The following is an 18,616-nucleotide window of genomic DNA, read 5'->3' on the forward strand; positions in this document are numbered from 1 at the left end:
TGTAAACAATTTACAATAATACAGGAGAAGGTAAAGTAGCTCTAGACCACCTCCCTCCTCTCCTGTTCCTCAGAGCTAACTATTATTAGTTTGCTCTCTTCCCTTTCGAGACTGTTACTTTCGCATTTAAAATGTAGGCAAGTGCCAAACCATAGTTTGTGGCAACTTGATTGCATTTTGTCCCACTTAATTTACCTTTATCTTTTCACACAGAGCTATTTTGCTCTTTTTAAGAGCTACATGATGTTCCATAATGCAGATGTACCACGTTTATTTCGTCTTTCCTCTGCCGATGAATGACTAGGTTTCCCATTTCTCTTTACTTCTTCACCACCTCTCCCAAGAGCTGCTGGGGCCCAAGCTTTCTTGCGCGCATGTGCAAGTTCCCACAGGCTACGTTCCTAAAGAGAGCTTATCTCTGAGTATTTTTTCATTTTGTGGGCTCTGGGGAACCAATGCACGTACCTAGGAAGGCAAAACACACCCAACAACAACCGCCTCACCAGAAAGAGACCCAGAGCAGGTTCTCACTTAGCCCCGACAGTTTTCTTTCTTTCATAATGGACGCTGAACTTGTTTTTCACCTCGTAGATGCAACAGTTCCCAGCACCGAAACCAGCTATACAACCACTCAGCCACCAAGCACTGTGACTAAGAAATGAGGGGAAGAAACAGCCGCACCGGCCGTGACGCCTGCTTCCGGAAGCGGACCGGAAGCCGCTGTTCGATTCTGCGTCAAAGCCGACTTCAGGGGCCGTCGTAAAACTGTCGCCCTTCGTCTCTGGGACCGGCCACAGGTTCCCACTCGCCTTAGGCGGAGTGTCTGGAACTGCGGGTGTCAGTTTTCCTCAAGATGGCGGAGGAGGAGGCTGGGGACGCAGAGAGGATGGAAGTCAGCAGTGAGTTGCCCCAGACTCCACGACGACTGGCGTCTGTAAGTCCGTGTAGGCTAGTTGCTTTTGTCCCCCCGAGTCCTTCCCTACCGCGTTCAGGAGGATGTGGGGCTTCACCCCTCACGGTGGCTCTGGGGAGCGGGAGTCGTATGGATTGATCTGCAAGGAAGCCACAGAATAAAGTTAGTCATCACCCACATTCCTGCCGACCAAGTCTCCGGTGTATAATGACTTTGTCATTTATTAGCCGTGACGAGTTCAAGCTTGTCTCTATCCTGAAGTAGAAAGAACTGGTAATGTTATTAGATGGTCTGGTGTAGGGGTTTGGAGGAAGAGCCATTTTCCGATACACGTAGTGTTAACCCCTCCTAGACGATAGGCGTCCAGGATGCAGCACCTAGTGTTGTATTGCATAGCTGGCTGAGTGGGGCCTGATAGTGACAGGGAATGCTGCCACTGTCAACTCACGTCAAGATATGGGGTGTAGGAGTTGTAGTCCTTCGTTGTAGCATCTTGAGAACCCAGGCCTAATCCTCAGTGGAGAAACCCGTCATCTGTCGTTGCTTTTTACAGGTGAAGAACAGGCTTTCAGACATTTCAAGTCAGAGTGATACCATTAATTAATATCGGAATCTATACTTTGCCCTTGTATTTTGAAAACCGAAAAAAAAAAAAAAAAAGGGAAGGCAGAGATAGTAAATTTGAGTCAATAGTCTGACTACAGGGAGAAAGCTGACTGAGGAGGATAAGAGGTAGGGGGCAACATTAGGGAATGTTCTGGATGTCCCCAGGCACCTAGTGGGGAGGTATATAGAAAATATTCAAATATTGGTCACTGCATGATGTGAAGAGTTTTATTAATTTATCTTTATTGGTGCATATAGAAAGGTGTGGGATATACACCTCTTTCTGAAGTTTCTTTGGTTTGTAGTTTTAATAAAATCATTTTTGAAGTATTTTAACCCTGCAGACACTTGAGCATTGTTTTATGAGAGAACAGAGTGAGCTCCAGAAAAGAGTCCACCTCAGGGACTGAAGAGACTGGCTGGGAGACAGAAATCAGGTGGGGAAGGAGTTGGAATAAGGGTTTGGCCATCAACTAGGGCAGTGCTTGCAACCATCCTCTACCCCAAGTAGCAGTTCAACCTCATTTCACCGTATTGAAGGGGGAGGCATGTGTTTGAGATGATAAGAAGTGAGAAGATAGGGAAACTTTAGAAGCAACTGAAACATCCGGTCTTAATGTAAAGCTGTGCTTTTTACATCTTCTAAGGAGTGGAGAAACAGTGCTGTGGTCAGAAGTGTTATCATAATTTTGTATTGCTAAAGATGACTAGTGTTTATTTAAAGCTTTGATATATTAATTCCTTCCAGGTGGTACCAAAAAACCTCATCAATCTGGATCTTACTTATTTCGAATTGGAGATAATGGTACAGGAATCCAGCTAGAATTATGTTGCAAACTCTTCAATATTAGATTTCTTTGGGCAAGGTTTTGGGTTTTGCAAGATAGTGGGTAGACGACAAGAGAAGTGTAAAAGCCTCAGGTAACTCACACTCTAGAGACACAGGTAGGACAAGTGCTCAAATTTTAATACAAGATAGGGTGATGTAAGTGAATGAAGACCTGTGACTGGTGAGCCTCCTGATCACTTTTTTGGCTTGGTTCTCTCTATTTTAGGACTCCAGACATCTTCCTAGTTTCCTAGTCTTTTTAAAAATACCACCTTCAATTTTATCCTGACAGTGGAGTAAGACACTGGCTTTCCAGTTTACTTCTTCTTCTCGATTAAGCGAAGCGAGCTCAGAGATTCTTTAACATTTGAATGATTTGAATCTTAAATCACCATTGGGAGGCAGGGGAAAACAAAATAGTAAATTTGGGACAGTTACAGAGGTCTAAGATATCTTACCAATTCCATTAGAGTCTTGTCCCTGGGTATTATATAGTTTCTGTTATCCTTAAATCAAACTTCCTTCTTAGACCCCAGATCATTTTTTTCTGTCATATTGCAATCAACAGGCATGAAGTCTCTCAAATTCCTGACATCACATAACATGCAATTAGAGTGAAATAATAGGTATGAATTATTGGACATTTATTAGAAGAGCCATTGCTTAAGAATCATTAGGGGAGTTGATTCTGTAGGTCTAGGGTGAGGTCTGAGAATTTACATTTTCACAAGCATGCACTGCAAATGAAGTCCTGGTCTGTGGGCCACAGAGTAAGATTTAGCCAGAGACATTTAGAAGTTCTCAGTATAGAGTTGACAGTTGAGGTTGTGGGGATGGATAAGATCTTTGAGGAGGAAAGTCTGTGTTTGTGTGTGTGTTTATACATACACAGAGAGAAAGACAGTCACACAGAGAGGGAGGGAGGAAGAGAGGGAGAAGCGAGGAAGACAGGAATGATTGAATTTCAGGGATAGACAGTGGAGGAAGGAGCTAAAAAGGAAGCAGCCAAGCAGGTAGGAGGTGGGAGTAGTGCAGTGTCATAGGGTGAAGTTTCTAGGAGAGGGTGGTTTATTGGGTCTAGGAAGGTGAAGAGTGAGAAAAATTGGGAATTCATAGTATGTGGAGTGGTCTGACAGAACTTCTGCCTTCTGTCTTCATTAACTGGATTTTCTTTATTAAGTCCATCTCAAAAGATGCCTCCTGGTATGGTACTAAACTCTTTTCTTTTCCCTGTCTACATCCTCTGCCCATGTGATTTCATCCAGTTCTTTGGCTTTAAATACCATCTGTATTCGTTCAGTTCTCAAATTTATATCTCTGGGTCATCTCACTTTTGAGCTCCACAGTCACAGGTCTGTCTGCCTACTTGACATATCCACTTGGATGTCTGAAAAGTGTTTCAAACGGAGGAGCAATTAGGAAGCTACTACAGTAACCAAGCCATAGTTTCTGGTGGCTTGTACTAAAGTGATATCACTGGAGATGAAGAGAAGTGGATGGATTGGGGAGAGATTTTGGAAGTATGGTAGAAGTAGAAAGATTTGTTTATGGTTTAGGCATGAGGGAAATGGGAAGAAACAGATGACGTCTGGATCCCCAGTTTTTGACTTAAGTATTCATGATTGTGGCTGTGTCATATACTGAGAGGAAAGACCAGGTTTTGGGAGGGCAAAGAAGGGAGACAGATCAAGTTTTGTTATCCCTGTCTCAGTAGATGACACTTCCGTAATAGCTCTTGAACACAAACAGTTCTCTCTGTCTCCACTCCATCTCTCTAGTCCTAGCCACCATCTGTTGCCTAGGCAACTGCAGTGGCCTTTTAACTGGTCTCTTAGCTTCTGTTTTTGCCCTCTTCCAGTCCATTCTCCACAGAGCAGCCAGAGAAATCTTTGTAAGACTAAATCAGATCATGTCAGTCTCTTGCCTAAATCCTTCAGTGGTTTCCCATCTACTTGGAATAAAATCTAAACTCATTACATGTTCTTCAAGATCCTGCCTGATCCGGCCCCTCCATCTCCCCTCATTTTCTGTTACTTTCTCTTCATTCACTTTTAGCCACCCTAGCTTCCAAAATAAGTCCAAGCTCTGTCTTACTTCAGGGCCTGTGCCTTTGCTTGCTGTTCTTTTTTCATAGAGTGTTTTTCCTCTGCTTTTTCTTGATACTTACCTTGTCTAAAAGATGGGTTCCTTTTACCATTCTCTTTCAAAGCACCCTGTTTATTTCCTCCACTGAACTTATTACAATCTGTGATTACTGTATTGTCTTTATTTATTTAAATATCTGTTTCTCCTACCAGAATGTAAGTTCCGTGAAGGCAAGGATCATGTCTGACTTGATCATGATCATTTCCTGATCATGTCAAGGAAAAATTATCTACAATCTCATGTGTATAGGGGATCTTTAAGAGGTAACATAGTCTTTTTATAGTTGACTTTAAAATATTGAGATATAGAGGAAGGAATGAGAAGTTACATGCTATTTTCAGTGGAGGTGATTTTCCTTAGACATCTGTATCTATTATTTTAGGCTAGAGCACAGCTTTCTGTAGTAAGAACATACTTAGAGTGAGAAAACGAGGATGAAAACCAAAGTCTCTCTTTTTTTTAAAAAAATAAATTTATTTATTTATTTTTGGCTGCATTGGGTCTTCGTTGCTGTGCGCAGGCTTTCTCTAGTTGCAGCGAGTGGGGGCTACTCTTCGTTGCGGTGTGCGGGCTTCTCATTGTGGTAGCTTCTCTTATTGAGGAGCACAAGCTCTAGGCACGCGGGCTGCAGTAGTTGTGGCACGCGGGATCAGTAGTTGTGGCGCACGGGCTTAGTTGCTCCACGGCACGTGGGATCTTCCAGGATCCGGGATCAAACCCGTGTCCCCTGCATTGGCAGGCGGATTCTTAACCACTGCGCCATCAGGGAAGTCCAAAACCAAAGTCTCTTGAGTCCTGACTCAAGTGCTTTGTCGCCAGATCATAGCAGAGCCTAGTGACAATTATTTTTTCATCAGCATCTCCTAATTTCTGTTGTGGGCAGCTAGGGAAAATTCTGATTTTCAGTACCAAATTCTGTAGAGTCCGATGAAGTTAAGTTCTGAAACTGCAAGTCAAGAGTGACAGCTTCAGTCCTACTAGTAATTTATCTAGATGAGCTGGTGCTTGAGACTGACTGCTTATGTTTAATAACAGACATTGTCTTGCAAATAAAGAGGTTTTTGTCCTCAGTACCGCATAGAGTGTCTGTCTGGGTAGATATGTATATAAATCAGTGATGCAGGATGAACCAACGCAGTATCCTGCCCATCCTTTCTTTGTGTGTGCTGGCTTTGAGGGTTACCTCAGATTTCTTTGAAGGTGTTAATCATATGTTGTGTTCTGTGAAACAGTTTTCTTTAAGCTTTTAACTCAGGTGGCTTAAAACAAACTATTAAGACCTCTTTAGTTCCAAGTGATTTCTGTGAACTTCTATGTGTTCTTCTAAGATATTCTGGTTAACATGCCTCCTGCTGAAGAAACAAAAGTTATTTCATGAGTTTTTTTTTTAAAGCATTTGGTACAGTTTTTTTTTTTTTTAATGTTGTTACACCCTGTAGTAAGCTAAGTGCTTATGGAAATACGCTCTACTAAATAAATGCTATTGAAAGACCCCAGAAGAGTTATTGTGCTTCCGTAAGTGCCTGCTTGCTATCCAGGAATGACATAGGCCCTGTCCAGAATGGAGTCTGTTTTTTTTTTTTTTTTTTTTTTTTTTTTTATTAATTAACTTATTTATTTATGGCTGTGTTGGGTCTTCGTTTCTGTGCGAGGGCTTTCTCTAGTTGCGGCAAGCGGGGGCCACTCTTCATCGCGGTGCGCGGGCCTCTCACTGTCGCGGCCTCTCTCGTTGCGGAGCACAGGCTCCAGACGCGCAGGCTCAGCAATTGTGGCTCACGGGCCCAGCTGCTCTGCAGCATGTGGGATCTTCCCAGACCAGGGCTCGAACCCGTGTCCTCTGCATTGGCAGGCAGATTCTCAACCACTGCGCCACCAGGGAAGCCCATGGAGTCTGTTTTTAATCACTTGAATGTAATTCTCCTTCTAATAGTTTACTTAATGCTATTCTTCAGAACAAAGTCTGTTTGACTTGTTTGGAGGAGTGGGGCTATAACCACTTAATGTGTCTTTATGAGCTACCTTTTAAAAGTCCTTTGAACTTTTGGTATTGTTGGATAAGCTAGAAATGACTTTAGCCACAGGAGGAAATATCTGTAAATTTATCCATTTATGTTTTTATATATACATACTCTGCCTTGCAATCTAAGAAAGAATTTTAGTTGTATTGGAAATATTTATTCAATACAGTAGACAGAGAATATGAGATATATACCCCATAGTGTAGGAAACCAGATTTCATTCATCCAGAGACTTCAAGGAGAGCTTAGAAAATTGGAGCATGAGCCTATGGTCAGAGCAAAAAAGGAAGAGAAAGGCTTAGGAGGGATGGGATGCTTCTGAATACTAAATTCTGACAGCATGCATATATGTATATTATCTCAACAGGAAAGAAGAGAGAGGGGCCTTATTTGTCACACTACTCTATATTTGATTCTGGCTAATTTTATCAATGCCATGAGGACATAGTAGACTTATGTACAAAACAACACAAGGCTTAACAGACATATTATAGGACCGATATGTTATAGGACACACACATAAAATCTCCTTAGGCTAAATTTTGCATCAAAACTAACAAGGTGAATATTTAATTGCCATGAAAGTAAAGACTATGTCTAGGACTGGGTATTTGTGTGTAGGACTAGGTCTCTTAGGTGAATGATTTGAGGGTTTTAGTTTTCTGCAAACTCACTAAGTCATGATGTGATGTGGCTGCCAAACAAACAAAAAAGCGATCTTTTAAAGCAGTTTAGTGTCCTGGATAAGGAAGGTAATAAGCAGTCCCACTCCTCTGTACAGAGACATACTGTGCATATTCTATGTAAGAGTGATCAACATGGAAAGTGGGCTGGATACCATGTCATTAGGGATGGCTAAATTTCATTTCTAGGAATGAACAGATTTCTTTAGTTTCTACATTCCAGTTTAGCCCTGGAATAAAGAAACTAATGAGAGACATAATATTTAGCTTCATTTATTTGATAGGTTGTTGGGTGAAAGAGCAGAGTAATTTGTATTGGATGATTTCAGGCAGCATAGGATAAAAGTTACAGGAAGGTAGATTTTGGTTTAATTATGAGCTGTAAGAATGGAAGTTGGCTGAGAGGATGTGTTCAGACAGGCTTAGGGAGCTGATTATCAGATATGTTTTAGACAGGGTTTCCCTATGGGATAAGTGGGTGCACTAGGGTTTTTGTTGTTTGCTTGTTTTTAAACTTCATAACCCTGTCAAATAGTATTACAAGAAAATTTAGTATAACCAGAAGATTTCTTGGTGCCTAGAGGTGCTCCAATTACTAGTCCAGTACTTGCTTTGAGCAATTCTAATGCCTCCAGATTTTGTTATGCCTTTAAAACAGGGGAATTAGAAACGGAATTACAGGCCCTCCGTAGATGTCCATCAGTTATCTAAGGAAGGGTAAATTGTGATTTGAATAAAAGGAACCTAGTGTACTTAAAGTAAGTTCTGTTTTCAGACTGATGTTACCAGTCATCCCAGTCCCTGGGTCAGAGTTGAAAACATATTTTTTAATCTCCATGGGGATGAGGAAAATGTTTGGAATGTTTGGGGATTTAAATGTTGTGAGAACTTGTTTTTACAGAACAGTCAGTTGGGAAAGTCTTCCCTTAACTCCAGATGTTGAAAAAAGAGTTTTTTTCCCTGAACATGAAAATAAAAATTTCTTAATTTAATCATGTCTCAAATCGGAGAAAATACTACAAGCAACCAACCAAAGAATCAAACCTACTCCAGTCACCAGTAATTCCTGAACATGTCACCCGGTAGAATACATCCTGTATAGTTTTTCTTATCTAGAAAAAAAAAAAGACAGAAATCTTAGTTGAAAAAATTGTTTTCATACTTGTGGCAGTTATCTAGGAAAAATTTTTTGTGAAACAGCGTAATTGTGCTTTATCTCCTATAAGAATTTCGTAAACAGTTTTAGAAAGCTTAATGTTATCATTTGCTTTGTTCTCTTTAGCAAGAAGTCTGTAACTTTCAACAATGACTGAGACCTTTTGTTAAGTACTTGAGATAGGCTTGTGTGGATACAAGGATTTGGAAGGAAAGTTCCTTCCCTCAAGGAGCTGAAAATCTGGTTGAAGAGGCTCGATGTACACATTTAAAGGTAACTTATGTTATCTGACAAAGGTACAGGTACTGAATGAGTACTTTCTTTAGTAAGTGCTGCATTGGAGTTACAGGGGAGAGAGATTTTCTTAGATGGGTCAGTGAAGTGTTCATGGAGGTAGGCTTTGAGCTAAATCGACCTTAAGGAACAGCTAAGGTGGGGGGAGGTGGGAGGATAGAGAGCTAGTGGTAAGGTCAGTGGAGAGGGCATTGAAGGCATCAACACCCAGACATTCTGTCCAAATCATCCAATTATGTAAAGATAACATTTTAAAATATTAGTTCCTCAGACTGAGACATGTAATGACAGGGATATAATTTAAGAATATTTAGTGGTATTCATTTAGAGGGAAAAATTAAAAAGAAGGCAAAGCTTTGTTTTTTGTTTTGTTTCACTATTAAAGTGAAATTGAGCAAGTCTTAAGGGTAAATTTAAAAGAATAATGTATTTATATTTGGTTAAGTAGAATGAACACTGAACTCTGGGAGTCAGAATACCTAAGTTCTATTCCTGACCCTGATAGTATTCAGTCTTGAACAAGCCAGTTTACTTTTTCCTTGTCACTCAGTTTTAAATGAAGGACTTGAACCAGAATAGATCCCTTAGGTTTTTGGTGATTCTCAAGTTTCTCATGTTCTTGAAAATATTCTTGAAAACTAGAACAGAAACTAGTTCTGTGCCTTCCATAATTAGGAAGGACAGAAAAAGGTTTTTGTTTGGTGTATAGGACTGAATATACAGGATTTTTTTTTTTTTCTTTAGTGCTGTTTGAAGAAAACAACTTTAGGTACATCATAGAACATTAAATCTGCTAGTTATAGTTGTTGCCAGGTATGCAGAGAACACACGTTGTTGGTTTGTGAGTATCCTAGAAAAGTTGGAGTTAGAATATTGGAAGGTTTAGTTCATTTTTTTAAAAAAGATTTTAGTAAAATATTTAAAATTTTACAGTTAAAAAATTACTCCCAAAATATGGAATCACTGTAAGGATATTATCCATATTAGGTAAACAGACATACAAATTCCATGGAAGTATGCTAAAATCCCACTACCCACTACTGTTAACATTTTGGTATATATTCCTCCTAACTTTTTCCCCATGTTAATATATATAACATATAACCAAAATGAGACTTTATACGTACTGCTTTGTAACCTACTTTAATGTACTGTGTATCTTTAATGCCTTTCCATTAGATGGAAATAAACATCTTCAGTTATCAGCTCTTTTTTTTCTAACTTCTTATTTTGAACTCATTTTAGACTTTTAGAAAACTTAGAAAAATAGCACAAACAGTTCTCTTATATCCCTCACTCCTGCATCCCTTAATGCTAACATCTCACATAAATGTAGAACAATTATTAGGGACCGGAAATTAATATTGCTACTAACTAAACGACAGACCTTATTCAAATTTTACCAGTTTTCCTACTAATGTCCTTCTTCTGTTCCAGGATCCTATTGAGGATCCCACCTTACATCCCACCTGTTTGTCTCTTCCAGTATGTAACAGTGTCTCACTTTCTCCATAGTCTCCTTCCAGTTTGTAACAGTGTCTTGGTCTTTCCTTGTTTTTCATGACCTTGACATACTCAGGAATATTGAGCAGTTATTTTGTGCCGTGTTCCTTAATTTGGGTTTGATGTTTTCTTAAGTTTGGAATGAGGGCATACATTTTTGGCAAGAATAACACAAAAATGGTACCATATCCTTCTCAGTGCATCATACTAAGGGATTCTTGATATCAATATTTCTTATTACTGGTGATATTTATCTTAATCATTTGGTTAAGTTGGTATCTGCAAGGTTTCTCTACTTTATACTTACTATCTTTTTCCCTTTGTAGTTAATAAGTATTTTCAAGGGAGATACTTTGAGACTATTTGGCATCATTTTATTTTATTTTTAAAAAAATTTAAATTGACTTTTATTGGAGTATAGTTGCTTAACAATGTTGTGTATTTGGCATCATTTTCAATGGGTGTATATCCTATAGTTTTTTTAGAGTGGCTGCTGCCGCCCTCCGCCCCTTGATTGCAGAGGTATTGACACTTGTCAAACAAGGTCAAACAGAATTACATTGTTTAAAGTAAAAAGTGAAAATTCTTAGACCTTCTCCGCAATTCCTTTTCTCCATGTAACCACTGTAAACAGTTTGATGTTTCTAGACACTTACTCTATGTTTAGGAAACATCTATACATATCTCTGTACATTTATGACATGTGTGTATGTTGAATTAGGAAACTCAAATTTGTAGAAATGCGTAAAGTAAATATGTTAGGTTTTCATTTTTTTTTACAAAAATGAAATTTTGTTATTTTAAACTTGCTTTTTTCAGTCTACAGTGTTATATGGTATTCTGACTGCATAGAATGGTATAGATGTATCTTTATTGATAGACATTTAGGTGGACTTTGTTTTTTCACAGTTACAAGTAACATAGTAGACACAGTGGAATATATATATATATTTTCACAGTAGGGCAGGTATGGCTAAATGATAGATTCCATCATTTCTTTAAACTATTCCCCTATTGATGGACATTCAGGTTTTTTTTCCTGTTATGAATAACTTTGTACATGAAATGTGTAGATTGCAAAAGCTTTAAAATGATTTCTAATAGATAATATATATAGTAAAAATTGAAATAGTAAAAATGGGTATGTAGTGAAAAATAAATACAGGGGTCTTTCCACTGTTAACAATGTATTTTGAATCCTTTCGGAGGTTTTCTACTCAAATGTAAGCATATACAGATATATCTCCTCTTCATTCTCTTCCCTTCTTCCTTTATAAATGGTAGCATACAGTACTTACTGTGTTCTGTACCTTTTTTTTTTTTTTTTTTTTAGTATTAGTTGTTTTTTTTGTTTTTTTTATACTGCAGGTTGTTTTTTTTCTTTTATTAATTAATTAATTTATTTATGGCTGTGTTGGGTCTTCGTTTCTGTGCGAGGGCTTTCTGTAGTTGTGGCAAGTGGGGGCCACTCTTCATCACAGTGCGCAGGTCTCTCACTATCATGGCCTCTCTTGTTGCGGAGCACAGGCTGCAGACGCGCAGGCTCAGTAATTGTGGCTCATGGGCCCAGCCGCTCCATGGCATGTGGGATCTTCCCAGACCAGGGCTCGAACCCGTGTCCCCTGCATTGGCAGGCAGATTCTCAACCACTGCGCCACCAGGGAAGCCTGCAGGTTCTTATTAGTCATCAATTTTATGCACATCAGTGTATACATGTAAATCCCAATCGCCCAATTCAGCACACCAGCATCCCCACCCCACCGTGGTTTTCCCCCCTTGGTATCCATACGTTTGTTCTCTACATCTGTGTCTCAACTTCTGCCCTGCAAACTGGTTCATCTGTACCATTTTTCTAGGTTCCACATACATGTGTTAATATATGATATTTGTTTTTCTCTTTATGACTTACTTCACTCTGTATGACAGTCTCTAGATCCATCCACGTCTCAACAAATGACTGAATTTCATTCCTTTTTATGGCTGAGTAATATTCCATTGTATATATGTACCACAACTTCTTTATCCATTCGTCTCTCGATGGGCATTTAGGTTGATTCCATGACCTGGCTATTGTAAATAGTGCTGCAATGAACATTGGGGTGCATGTGTTTTGTTGAATTATGGGTTTCCCAGGGCACATGCCCAGTAGTGGGATTGCTGGGTCATATGGTAATTCTATTTTTAGTTTTTTAAGGAACCTCCATACTGTTCTCCATAGTGGCTATATCAATTTACATTCCCACCAACAGTGCAAGAGGGTCCCCTTTTCTCCACACCCTCTCCAGCATTTGTTGTTTGTAGATTTTCTGATGATGCCCATTCTAACTGGTGTGAGGTGATACCTCCTTGTAGTTTTGATTTGCATTTCTCTAATAATTAGTGATGTTGAGCAGCTTTCCATGTGCTTCTTGGCCATCTGTGTGTCTTCTTTGGAGAAATGTCTATTTAGGTCTTCTGCCCATTTTTGGATTGGGTTGATTGTTTCTTTAATATTGAGCTGCATGAGCTGTTTATATATTTTGGACATTAATCCTTTGTCCGTTGATTCGTTTGCAAATATTTTCTCCCATTCTGAGGGTTGTCTTTTCGTCTTGTTTATGGTTTCCTTTGCTGTGCAAAAGCTTTGCAGTTTCATTAGGTCCCATTTGTTTATTTTTGTTTTTATTTCCATTACTCTAGGAGGTGGATCAAAAAAGATCTTGCTGTGATTTATGTCAAAGAGTGTTCTTCCTATGTTTTCCTCTAAGAGTTTTATAGTGTCTGGTCTTACATTTAGGTCTCGAATCCATTTTGAGTTTATTTTTGTGTATGGTGTTAGGGAATGTTCTAATTTCATTCTTTTACATGTAGCTGTCCAGTTTTCCCAGCACCACTTATTGAAGAGACTGCCTTTTCTCCATTGTATATCTTTGCCTCCTTTGTCATAGATTAGTTGACCATAGGTGCATGGGTTTATCTCTGGGGTTTCGATCTTGTTCCATTGATCTATGTTTCTGTTTTTGTGCCAGTACCATATTGTCTTGATTACTGTAGCTTTGTAGTATAGTCTGAAGTCAGGGAGTCTGATTCCTCCAGCTCTGTTTTTTTCCCTCAAGAATGCTTTGGCTATACGGGGTCTTTTGTGTCTCCATACAAATTTTAGGATGATTTGTTCTAGTTCCGTAAAAAATGCCTTTGGTAATTTGATAGGGATTGCATTGAATCTGTAGATTGCTTTGGGTAGTATAGTCATTTTCACAAAATTGATTCTTCCAATCCAAGAACATGGTATATCTCACCATCTGTTGGTATCATCTTTAATTTCTTTCATCAGTCTTATAGTTTCCTGCATAAAGGTCTTTTGTCTCCGTAGGTAGGTTTATTCCTAGGTATTTTATTCTTTTTGTTGCAATGGTAAATGGGAGTGTTTTCTTAATTTCTCTTTCAGATTTTTCATCATTAGTGTATAGGAATGCAAGAGATTTCTGTGCATTAATTTTGTATCCTGCAACTTTACCAAATTCATTGATTAGCTCTAGTAGTTTTCTGGTGGCATTTTTAGGAGTCTCTATGTATAGTATCATATCATCTGCAAACAGTGACAGTTTTACTTCTTCTTTTCCAATTTGTATTCCTTTTATTTCTTTTTTCTTCTCTGACTGCTGTGCCTAGGACTTCCAAAACTATGTTGAATAATAGTGGTGAGAGTGGACATCCTTGTCTCATTCCTGATCTTAGAGGAAATGCTTTCAGTTTTTCACCATTGAGAGTGATGTTTGCTGTGGGTTTGTTGTATATGGCCTTTATTATGTTGAGGTAGGTTCCCTCTATGCCCACTTTCTGGAGAGTTTTTATCATAAATGGGTGTTGAATTTTGTCAAAAGCTTTTTCTGCATCTATTGAGATGATTGTATGGTTTTTATCCTTCAATTTGTTAATATGGTGTATCACATTGATTGATTTGCATATATTGAAGAATCCTTGCATCCCTGGGATAAATCCCACTTGATCGTGGTGTATGATTCTTTTAATCTGTTGTTGGATTCTGTTTGCTAGTATTTTGTTGAGGATTTTTACATCTATATTCATCAGTGATATTGGTCTGTAATTTTCTTTTTGTGTAGTATCTTTGTCTGGTTTTGGTATCAGGGTGATGGTGGTCTCATAGAATGAGTTTGGGAGTGTTACTTCCTCTGCAATTTTTTGGAAGAGTTTGAGAAGGATGGGTGTTAGCTCTTCTCTAAATGTTTGATAGAATTCACCTGTGAAGCCATCTGGCCCTGGACTTTTGTTTGTTGGAAGATTTTTAATCACAGTTTCAATTTCATTACTTGTGATTGGTCTGTTCATATTTTCTATTTCTTCCTGGTTCAGTCTTGGAAAGTTATACCTTTCTAAGAATTTGTCCATTTCTTCCAGGTTGTCCATTTTATTGGCATAGAGTTGCTTGTAGCAGTCTCTTAGGATGCTTTGTATTTCTACGGTGTCTGTTGTTACTTCTCCTTTTTCATTTCTAATTTTATTGATTTGAGTCCTCTCCCTCTTTTTTTTGATGAGTCTGGCTAATGGTTTATCAATTTTGTTTACCTTCTCAAAGAACCAGCTTTGAGTTTTATTGATCCTTGCTGTCGTTTCCTTCATTTCTTTTTCATTTCTTTCTGATCTGATTTTTATGTTTTCTTTCCTTCTGCTAACTTTGGGGTTTTCTTGTTCTTCTTTCTCTAATTCCTTTATGTGTAAGGTTAGGTTGTCTATTTGAGATGTTTCTTGTTTCTTGAGGTAGGATTGTATTGCTGTAAACTTCCCTCTTAGGACTGCTTTTGCCGCCTCCCATAGGTTTTGGGTCGTCGTGTTTTCATTGTCATTTGTTTCTAGGTATTTTTTGATTTCCTTTTTGATTTCTTCAGTGATCTCTTGGTTATTTAGCAGTGTTGTTTAGCCTCCATGTGTTTGTATTTTTTACAGATTTTTTTCCTGTAATTGATACCTAGTCTCATGGCATTGTAGTCAGAAAAGATACTTAATACAATTTTAATTTTCTTCAATTTACTGAGGCTTGATTTGTGGCTGAAGATATGATCTATCCTGGAGAATGTTCCATGAGCCCTTGAGAAGAAAGTGTATTCTGCTGTTTTTGGATGGAATGTCCTATAAATATCAATTAAGTCTATCTTGTTTAATGTATCATTTAAAGCTTGTATTTCCTTATTTATTTTCATTTTGGATGATCTGTCCATTGGTGAAAGTGGGGTGTTAAAGTCCCCTACTATGATTGTGTTACTCTCGATTTCCCCTTTTATGGCTGTTAGCATTTGCCTTATGTATGCAGGTGCTCCTGTGTTGGGTGCATAAATATTTACAATTGTTATTTCTTCTTGGATTGATCCCTTGATCATTATGTGGTGTCCTTCTTTGTCTCTTGTAATAGTTTTTATATTAAAGTCTATTTTGTCTGATATGAGAATTGCTACTCCAGCTTTCTTTTGATTTCCATTTGCATGGAATATCTTTTCCCATCCCCTCACTTTTAGTCTGTATGTGTCCCTAGGTCTGAAGTGGGTCTCTTGTAGACAGCATATATATGGGTCTTGTTTTTGTATCCATTCAGCTAGTCTGTGTCTTTTGGTTGGAGCATTTAATCCATTTACATTTAAGGTAGTTATCAATATGTATGTTCCTATTACCATTTTCTTAATTGCTTTGTGTTTGTTATTGTAGGTGTTTTTCTTCTCTTGTGTTTCCTGCCTAAAGAAGTTCCTTTAGCATTTGTTGTAGAGCTTGTTTGGTGGTGCTGAATTCTCTTAGCTTTTGCTTGCCTGTAAAGGTTTTAATTTCTCCATCAAATCTGAATGAGATCCTTGCTGGGCAGAGTAATCTTGGTTGTACGTTTTTCCCTTTCATCACTTTAAATATGTCCTGTCACTCCCTTCTGGCTTGCAGACTTTCTGCTGGAAGGTTAGCTGTTAACCTTATGGGGATTCCCTTGTATGTTATTTGTTGTTTTTCCCTTGCTGCTTTTAATATTTTTCTTTGTTTTTAATTTTTGATAGTTTGAATAGTATGAGTCTTGGCATGTTTCTCCTTGGATTTATCCTGTATGGTACACTCTGTGCTTTCTGGACTTGATTAACTATTTCCTTTCCCATATTAGGGAAGTTTTCAACTAAAATCTCTTCAAATATTTTCTCAGTCCCTTACTTTTTCTCTTCTTCTTCTGGAACCTCTGTACTTCGAATGTTGGTGCATTTAATGTTATCCCAGAGGTCTCTGAGACTGTCCTCAATTCTTTTCATTCTTTTTTCTTTATTCTTCTCTACGGTAGTTATTTCCACTATTTTATCTTCTAGGTCACTTATCCGTTCTTCTGCCTCAGTTATTCTCCTTTTGACTCCTTCTAGAGAAATTTTAATTTCACTTATTGTGTTGTTCATCATTGTTTGTTTGCTCTTTAGTTCTTCTACGTCCTTGTTAAATGTTTCTTGTATTTTCTCCATTCTACTTCCAAGGTTTTGGATCATCTTTACTATCATTACTGTGACATTGTTTTCGGGTAGACTGCCTATTTCCTCTTCATTTGTTTGGTCTGGTTGCTTTTTACCTTGCTCCTTCGTCTGCTGTGTATTTCTCTGTCTTCTCATTTTGCTTAACTTACTGTGTTTGGGGTCTCCTTTTCGTAGGCTGCAGGTTCATAGTTCCTGCTGTTTTTGGTGTCTTCTCCCAGTGGCTAAGGTTGGTTCCGTGGGTTGTGTAGGCTTCCTGGTGGAGGGGACCGGTGCCTGTGTTCTGGTGGATGAGGCTGGATCTTGTCTTTCTGGTGGGCAGGACTATGTCCGGTGGTGTGTTTTGGGGTGTCTGTTACCTTGTAATGATTTTAGGCAGCCTCTCTGCTAATGGGTGGGGTTGTGTTCCTGTCTTGCTAGTGTTTGGCATAGGGTGTCCGGCACTGTAGCTTGCTGGTCGTTGCGTGGAGCTGGGTCTTAGCTTTGAGATGGAGATCTCTGGGAGAGCTTTTGTCGTTTGACATTACGTGGAGCCAGGAGGTCTCTTGTGGACCAATGTCCTGAACTCGGCTCTCCCACCTCAGAGGCCCAGGCCTGACACCCAGCTAGAGCACCAAGACCGTGTCAGCCACATGGCTCAGAAGAAAAGGGAGTAAAAAAGAAAGACAGAAAAAAATAAGATAAAATAAAATAGTTATTAAAATAAAAAATAATTATTAAAAATTAAAAAATTAAAAAGTAATAAAAGAAAAGGAAAAAGAAAGAAAGAAAGAAAGAAAGAAGAGAGCAACCAAACCAAAAAACAAATCAACCAATGGTAACAAATGCTAAAAACTATACTAAAACAAAAACAAAAACGGAGAGACAGAACCCTAGGACAAATGATAAAAGCAAAGACAGACAAAAATCACACAAAGAAGCATACACATACACACTCACAAAAAGAGAAAAAGGAAAAAATATATATATCTATACATATTAAAAAAAAAGGAGGAAGAGAGCAACCAAATCAATAAACAAATCTACCAATGATAATAAACTCTAAATACTAAACTAAGATAAACATAAAACCAGAAACAAGTTAGATGCAGAAAGCAGACCTCAAGTCTACAGTTGCTCCCAAAGTCCCCCACTTCAATTTTGGGATGATTCGTTGTCTATTCAGGTATTCCACAGATGCAGGCACATCACGTTGATTGTGAGGATTTAATCCGCTGCTCCTGAGGCTGCTGGGAGAGATTTCCCCTTCTCTTCTTTGTTCGCACGGCTCCTGGGGTTCAGCTTTGGATTTGGACCCGCCTCTGCGTGTAGGTCGCCTGAGGGCATCTGTTCCCACCGAGACAGGACGGGGTTAAAGTAGCAGCTGATTAGGGGGCTCTGGCTCACTCAGGCCAGGGGGAGGGAGGGGTACGGATTCGGGGCGAGCCTGCAGCGGCAGAGGGCAGCCTGACCTTGCAACAGCCTGAGGTGTGCCATGTGTTCTCCTGGGGAAGTTGTCCCTGGATCATGGTACCCTGGCAGTGGCGGGTTGAACAGGCTCCTGGGAGGGGAGGTGTGGATAGTGACCTGTGCTTGCACACAGGCTTCCTGGTGACTGCAGCAGCAGCCTTAGCGTTTCCTGCCTGTCTCTAGAGCTCGTTTAGGCAGTGCTCTGAATCCCCTCTCCTCACTCACCCCGAAACAATGGCCTCTTGCCTCTTACCCAGTTCCAGACTTTTTCCCGGACTCCCTCCCGAATAGCTGTGGCGCACCAGCCCCCTTCAGGCTGTGTTTATGCAGCCAACCGCAGTCCTCTCCCTGGGATCTGACCTCCGAAGCCTGAGCCTCAGCTCCCAGCCCTCACCCGTCCCGGTGGGTGAGCAGACAAGCCCCTCAGACTGGTAAGTTCTGGTCGGCACTGATCCTCTGTGCGGGAATCTCTCCACTTCGCCATCTGCACCCCTGTTGCTGTGCTCTCCTCCGTGGCTCCGAAGCTTCCCCCCTGCCACCC

The 18,616-nt window shown here is 39.4% G+C and overlaps 1 protein-coding gene across 5 annotated transcripts in view; it reads left to right on the plus strand.

Annotated features, from left to right (window-relative positions):
* The first annotated feature begins 753 nt into the window (after positions 1-753).
* UBR1 (ubiquitin protein ligase E3 component n-recognin 1) overlaps positions 754-18,616 on the plus strand; it is a 151,083-nt gene continuing 133,220 nt past the window's right edge. For 3 of the 5 annotated variants that reach the window (XM_007173589.3, XM_007173590.3, XM_007173591.3), the window contains exon 1: positions 754-934. In XM_007173589.3, coding sequence (XP_007173651.2) covers positions 854-934 — 81 coding nt within the window. In that variant the 5' untranslated portion in view covers positions 754-853. Of the gene's footprint in view, positions 935-8,476; positions 8,624-18,332; positions 18,507-18,616 lie in introns of all 5 variants that reach the window. The other 2 variants (XM_057541908.1, XM_057541909.1) reach the window with 2 other exon arrangements.

The sequence above is a fragment of the Balaenoptera acutorostrata genome, chromosome 3 (genome assembly GCF_949987535.1).
Source record: "Balaenoptera acutorostrata chromosome 3, mBalAcu1.1, whole genome shotgun sequence".
Classification (NCBI taxonomy): Eukaryota; Metazoa; Chordata; class Mammalia; order Artiodactyla; family Balaenopteridae; genus Balaenoptera; species Balaenoptera acutorostrata.